Raw genomic sequence first — 7,500 nt, 5'->3', positions numbered from 1 at the left:
CGTGGGGCAGCCAGGCCTCCTGTATCCATGTCCATTAAGGCTTTTACTCGTGCTAAAGCTGCTAAACAGCCAAAATCTCTCCCTCCCAAGGCTACTCCTCAGGGATCCTCTACAGGTTCACAAATTTTAAGCTTAGCTGAGGACCTTATCTCCTTAATCAGGGGCTCTCAGCCACACCCAGACAGGGGTTCTCAACCTCCTCCAAGGCAAAAGGCCCAGGGTTGAGCAGACGGATCCCCAGTCCTCTGATGAGGCCTCAGATGACTCTGCCCTTTCAGATTACCAGGAGGAGGCCTTTCCGGCCTACGAGGATTCTGATACAGAGGAATCTATTCCCTCGGCCTCCCCCCCTGAAGAGTTGTCCTTTGGGGAAGACCCTTCACTCCATGAGAGATCATTTTAAGTGGCAAGGCCAGGAATTCTCTGATTCCAGAAAGAGGTTAAGGACTTTTTTGCATTTGCCTCAGCATAGACCTTTGGCTATTCCTCCTGTTTTAAATGTCATAGAGGATGTGTACTCAGAGTCTAGTATTTCCCAGACTCCCTCCCTCCGGCTCCTGTCATACCCGACAGGTACTACAGGGTCCCGGACACACATCTATTCCTTTACAAGGGCCACTCAGCTGACCCAGAAACTATTTCCCAGGGGCCTAAAGGGGTTGCAACCTCCACTACTAAGAACCCACTTCCTTCTGAAAGGGAATCCAGGGCCTTAGAGAGATGGGGTAAAAAAGTGTACACTTCTTCCACTCTTTCTATGAGAGCATTGAATTGTCAATTCCATATGATACAGTATCAAGAATATCTGTTAGATGAATTGCATAAAAAACTAACCTCACCTGAACCCCTAGATCGCAAGGCACTTCAGGATCTGGTGCATAACTCCCAGCAGGTTAGCAACCATTTTTTACAGTGTGGTTATGATGCATTGGAAGCTTCATGTAGGTCAGCAATGACAGGTACAGTCATACGTAGGCATCCTTGGCTGAAGGAACAAACACTGCCAGATCATGTTAAAGCAAAGCTTCTGGATGCACCCCTGGAAAAACAAAAGTTATTTGGTTCCACGGCTCAAGAGGTCTTAGAGAAATTTGAGGAAAAGGCTAAGTCAGTACAGACAGTCAAAGATTTTCTCCAGGTCCAACCACCAAGATTCAGCAGAAATTGGCCTTCTAAGAATTGGTCCTTTCCAGACACAGGCAGATTTCAAAGAGGCAGAAATAGGTGTGCCAGAGGTAGAGGGCAAGCTAGAGGCTCCTACAGAGGACGTCAATGGCAGCCTCCTAACCAAAGAGGTAGTGCAGGACCTACACCTGCTGCACAAGGACAAACTCAGTGACTTGACTCTGACCCCGCCAACCAGGGTTCAATTGGAAGCACCTTTGGGCGGAAAGCTATCTTTATTCTCAAAAAATTGGCACATTATTATAAGGGACAAATGGATACTGCAAATAGACAAAGGATACAGATTCTAAAAAGACAAGGCATGCCAAATCTGCCACCAAATCAAAGGACAGAGGCTTTCAAGCAAATTTCCAAACTACTGCAAATGAAAGCAATAGAAAAGGTTCCTCTCATAGAACAAGGCCAAGGATTTTATTCCAGACTATTTCTTGTGCCAAGAAAAGAAAAGCAAAGGAGGCCTATTCTGGACTTGTCTGCACTAAATACTTACCTCATTGTGCCAAAATTCAAAATGCTGGCCTTACAGCAACTCCTTCTCATGCTAGGCAAGGGGTCCTGGCTGGTAACTCTAGACCTCAAGGAGGCATACCTGCATGTCCCTATCAGACAAAGTTGCAGAAGACACCTCAGATTTCTTGCAGGTTCAGAGCATTATCAATTCTCAGCATTGCCCTTTGGCTTAGCTACTGCGCCCAGAGTATTCACGAAATGCCTGGCATCAGTAATTGCACATTGCAGACTTCAGGGAATTCAAATATACCCATACCTGGACGACTGCCTTATACAAGCGGACAGCCAACAAATATTGGTAAAACACTTGAATTATGCCATCCGCCTACTTCAGGCTTTGGGATACACCATCAACATTCGAAAATCAAGACTCGTTCCATCCCAAAGAATAATTTTTCTGGGTGCAAAACTAGATACAACCACCCAAATGGCTTTTCTCACAGAAGAAAAACAAGAACTACCACCGGATTATTTCAGAAACCTGACAAAACAAACCCAACTGACTGCAAGGAAAATACTGCAGGCCCTGGGTTTCATGGCATCTTGCATTCTTCTGATTCCACAAGCAAGGCTGCATATGAGGAAACAACAATGGTACCTAAGGAGTCTATGGTCTCAACACAGTCACAGCCTAGAAGCTTTGATCCCCCTCATTCCATGCCTTCAAAAGGAATTTCTGTGGTGGGCTCAAGCAAGCCAGTCAAACATGGGTCTGCCTTTCAGCAAACCAAATATCAGCCAAACCATTACAATGGATGCCTCAGACCATGGATGGGGAGCGCACATGGAGGGCAGATGCATTCAAGGATAATGGACACACACAGAATTTCGCCTGCACATAAACCAAAAGGAAATGCTGGCAGTGATACATTCAATCGAGGCCTTCAAGCACTTCCTACATCAAGGCCACCTGCTAATAAAGACAGACGATACCACAGTTATGTGGTACATAAACAAGCAAGGAGGTACCCATTCTTACCCTCTTTGCAGGCTGGCAATGAATCTTTGGGAACTTTCCCTAAAACTCAATATAGAGCTGCAATCCCAGTTTGTACCAGGAAAAGACAATGTACTGGCGAACAGCCTAAGCAGAAACATCATAGATCCACACGAATGGATGCTGCACCCAGACACCTTTCTTCAAATAACACAATCATGGGGAAGGCCGGACATAGATCTTTTTGCCTCCCACCACAACCATCAGCTGAAGAAATTCTGCACAAGGACATATCACCCACAAGCATGGAAAGTGGACTCTCTCTCTTTCAGCTGGAATACTCTAACAGTATATGCATTTCCACCTTTTCCGTTAATGACCAAGGTCTTACTGAAGATCAGGACAGAACAACCAAAAGTGATTCTGATAGCTCCGGACTGGCCAAGACAACACTGGTACCCACTGTTAAGGAGCTTGTCACGCACGAAACCGTGGCCTCTACCCCAATGGCCACTTCTGACACAGCACAATTACAAAACTCTGCACTCCAGCCTAAAAACCTTGCAGCTGACAGCCTGGAAAATACCTTGACTCCTCACCTGGATAAACTATCCAAAAGGGTAAAGGATATCATCAAGGAAGCTCGGCGGCCTTCCACAAGAAAGGCATATTCAGCAAAATGGAAAAGATTTCGCACTTGGAACTCCACAAAGGGCCAAGATCCGACAGTAATGAGCATTCCACATATCCTGGAATACTTGGCAGAAATGCTCCATAATGGCCTCTCTTACTCTTCCATAAAAATTCATGCTTCAGCCATTTCAGCAGAGTACAACACTGATACACCTGTATTTTCTCATCCGCTGCTACAGCAGTTTATAAGAGGGATAAAAAACATCAACCCTCCAAGGAAACCAGCAGTGCCTACATGGGACCTTAACTTCATGTTGGAAAAATTAACTCTACCTCCCTTTGAACCAGCAGCATCTGCAGAACTACAGTTCCTGTCTTGGAAGACTGCCTTCCTTCTGGCCATAATCTCAGCAAGAAGAGTATCTGAGTTACAGGCCCTCATGGCAGTACAACCATTTCTTACTTTTCATCAGGACAGAGTCTCATTGAGAACCAATCCTTCATACATGCCAAAGATGGTATCCAGGGTCTCACTGAACCAAGCTATTCACCTGCCTACCTTCTTTCCAAATCCACAAAATAAAGGAGAGAAACTTCTGCATACCCTGGACATTCACAGACAGTTGCGCTACTACTTGGACAGAACTAAGACTTACAGGAAAACTGACCAGCTTTTTGTAGCATATGCTGCTGGGGTACAAGGAAAAGCAATTTCCAAACAGGCAATTTCAAAATGGATAGGGAATTGCATTCGATTCTGTTACTCTTTTCATGGCAAACCTGTGCCAGCCAACATTAGACCTCATTCCACCAGAGCCACAGCCACCTCCACAGCCTTCTTAAGAGGGGTGGCTACAAAGGACATCTTAGAAGCTGCTACATGGAGCTCCGTGCATACATTTTCCAAGCATTACAACTTACCTTTATATTCCAGATCCAGAGCAGGCTTTGCTACTGCAGTCCTGCAGGGCATTTTAGCTACACCATCCTTTTCTTATGTCCTACCACCCCCAGCTTGGCTATGGTATTCTACCCATATGTAAGGACTGCAGATGTATCCTTGAAGGACATAGTACAGTTTTGTACCTACCATATATGTAGATGTCTGATAGGTATACATCTGCAGTCAGGATTTCCCTCCCTCCTACCCCTCTGTGGTATTCCTTGAGTATTTATCCCTTTTTCTAGCTAGCTGGGGTTATCTATTATGGTGTATTTGTTATATATATTACTGTGCATGTTTGGAATTTTTTGCATCTCTCCAAATTTAGCCTTCATTAGAGGGCACCTGGCATCTGGGGCAAGAAAAACTGAGGAAGATGGCGTTGGCTGACGCTTTTATACCCCAGGCGCTCTGACGTCGGGGAAAAGGGCGACATCAGCCGACGCCGGACCCAGACTTTGGAATCCGGCCGACCGAAGGGCTGCCTGAGGCAGGACAACCCATATGTAAGGACTGCAGATGCATACCTATTGGACATCTACATTTATGGTAGGTACAAAACTGTACTTTTTTCTGGGTCTGCGGTGATATTGGAACTGTTTGTGGCCCAGTTTGATTGGCAGTGCTGCCACAGTGTAGTTTTTCCAGTCCCATCTTGGCTGTCTGATAAAGTACAGGAGTACTATGCCATCAGAAAGACCCAGTCCCACTCGTATTGCTGCCATAATGCTCAGTAATTATGATCCTTAAAGTTCAGGCTGGATCTGTGCATAGAAAGATAAGACCCTCACTTTGATCTAGGTGTTGGAGGAGCTGGCTGGGAGGTTGGAAAATGGACACACACCATTCATCTCTTCCTGGGAAAGTTTAGTTTGTTTGCTGGGAATATTTCGTATCATTGACCCTCAGTGGAGACCAACAATTTGATAGATGGTATTTGTTAGGAGAGGGGACAGGGCTGGTGGGTTATGTTATCAAGAGAGAGCGTGAGATCACTATGAGGACCCACTGAGCACCCAGCCCTTAGATGCTAATGGACCCTGTACGGCAGCTGCTGACTAGGCTTAAAGGTAAAAGCCCACACCTGATGACTGTATGGATGATGGCTGCACTTGTGACTGAGAACAATGGCAGATCTGTTTGGTTACCACAAGGAGGAAGCTAAATGTGCTGCAAAAGTTTGCCATTTAATTGATTGCTGTATTTTCTGTTTCAGTGTTATCATCCGGTTCATATCTGATTAGTATCTTTTATGTTTCTGATCTAGGGAATGACAAGTAACTATTAATAAAAAAGATGGCTGATGTAGTTATCTGCTTTTTATGTTATTTTGTTTTCAGACAGTGCAAAGGTTTTTATGAAGGTGTTCACAGAAATTGATCGGATGCCACAGCTTCTTGCATATTACTACAAATGTCACAAGGTATTTCAGATTTTTCTTAATATGATGTTAATGGCTGATGCTTTGTGCATTAGATAGTATTAACAGTCTCATTAATATTTGTATTAACAGTAAATGTGGAGAATGAACTGTAAATGGGACAGAAGAGAAACTTTCTTGAAAGGGTCTTTTCACATTTCTGCCTGTTCACCCTGTTTTTATCGTAAGATAGGTAATTTCATGTTGGACGAGGATTTTGTTTTCACAACAGGATGTACTTCGTATCAGTGTGCAAAATAGTACAGAAAAATTAATTTATTAAAAAAGTTTAAAGAGGTTTTTGGTCAAGAAAGAAAGAATATGAATGGGCAGACACTGAAGGAATACATAAAGGCAACTGTGCATTTGTTTTATTTATTTACTACTTACACTTTGGTGACTAAGTTAGTTCCACTAGGCCAATGGCCTCTTTTCATGGAGACCCGAGCTGGTGGTCATGCTGGAAAGATGAAATGTGTCCAGGTTACAAGGAAACTTCAAACATTCTTTTCAGTAAGTACCAACTTAATCAGAATGGACTGCAGTTTCATGCTTCGTGCGAAGCCTTTATGCTGCACTGCAGTATGAATATTGGAAAACTAATCCTAAGTACAGCCTTCTGCACCAAAGGTAAGTGTTTTACTTGATGAGCTTTTGAAACTGTTTTAGCTTGGTAGGCAAAAGAGCTTCCTTCCGTCAGCCACTTAGGCATTTCTATGAGATCTAGTACAGGCAGTGTTTGCCAAAGGATAAAATGTATGCATTTTAACATATGCTATGGTATTGTTTGCTTCCATAGCTTTTGTTTATTTCTGCAAGGTACACTGGTGTCAAAGACGGTGATATAAACTTGTAGAAATGCAGAAGGTTCAGAAAAATAAATATTTTTCTAAACAGAATTTAAAATGACTGTATATGCACGTGCCAGACATGAGAACGTATGATTCTTAAACATGCTCTTGACTTAACTGTTGCATACATACATGCTTCCATCCATTCATCCGCATTTTTGCATATGGGGTCGGGTTGTCACTTCAAAAGCGACAATCATCTAGAGCCGAGCATTGCATCACATAGTGTTTTCTAAATTGCCTGCCCTGGGGAGGATCCAAGGTATTAGAAAGCTGAGAAGTTCACACATTTTTTTCCCCTCAGCAGCAGTCTGCAGTTCATCCTGTAAAATCCACATGTCATCACAGGCAAAGTAAATGATGTTAGGAGACTGCTGACATTGCAGGTATGTAGTGAAGAAAGGCATATAGAGTGCAGTCTGGTATCTGTTGTTAAACTTGTATTTTGGGTATTTTGCATAAGATGTTTTGATAACTGAATATTTACCATCATCTGAAGAGAGCAGTTGGACAAGTTATCCTGAAGGTCATTAGATATAAGGACAGGACTGCCAGTAAAGTTGGAGATAAGAACAGCATGTTAAACAGCTTACCTTAAACCCTTACTTGAGACACCTACTAGATCAATGAGAGTAGTAAGATGCTGTAGCTTGAACGATGGGAAGGTCATGGCTATCCAGAATATCAGAGCACCCTACTGTTACCCATTCCAAAGACCCCTGCTGGATCTGATCAGCATCCTTCCATCCACATTCTGTTAATCCTGTGGTGCATGCAGTCCACCTCCCAATTGCAAACTCTGAACCCTAGTAGCGGACAAGAACACTCCATTGCTATCATTATTTCTTCCAAGTAAAGCAGCATACACCACACATGGATCCTTGTGGGGCTTAGAAGAATGTTAGCACACGCCTTTGCTTGTCAGTGTGTGGATAGTTCTTTCTTCTCCCCTACTCAATTTCACCATCCCTCCTCCACCAGATTTGACTGTGTGTGTGCGTGTATATGTATATATATATTT

The 7,500-nt window shown here is 43.5% G+C and overlaps 1 protein-coding gene across 2 annotated transcripts in view; it reads left to right on the top strand.

Annotated features, from left to right (window-relative positions):
- Positions 1-7,500, top strand: part of COG7 (component of oligomeric golgi complex 7) — a 4,201,489-nt gene that overhangs the window by 1,059,647 nt on the left and 3,134,342 nt on the right. For both annotated transcript variants that reach the window (XM_044089821.1, XM_044089822.1), the window contains exon 5: positions 5,549-5,631. In XM_044089821.1, the coding sequence (XP_043945756.1) occupies positions 5,549-5,631 (83 nt within the window). The remainder of the gene's footprint in view (positions 1-5,548; positions 5,632-7,500) is intronic.

Source organism: Protopterus annectens, chromosome 12.part0, assembly GCF_019279795.1.
Source record: "Protopterus annectens isolate FY-2018-M chromosome 12.part0, PAN1.0, whole genome shotgun sequence".
NCBI classification, from domain to species: Eukaryota; Metazoa; Chordata; order Ceratodontiformes; family Protopteridae; genus Protopterus; species Protopterus annectens.
Note: the sequence above shows the minus strand (reverse complement) of the source record. Positions and strands in the feature narration are given on the sequence as shown.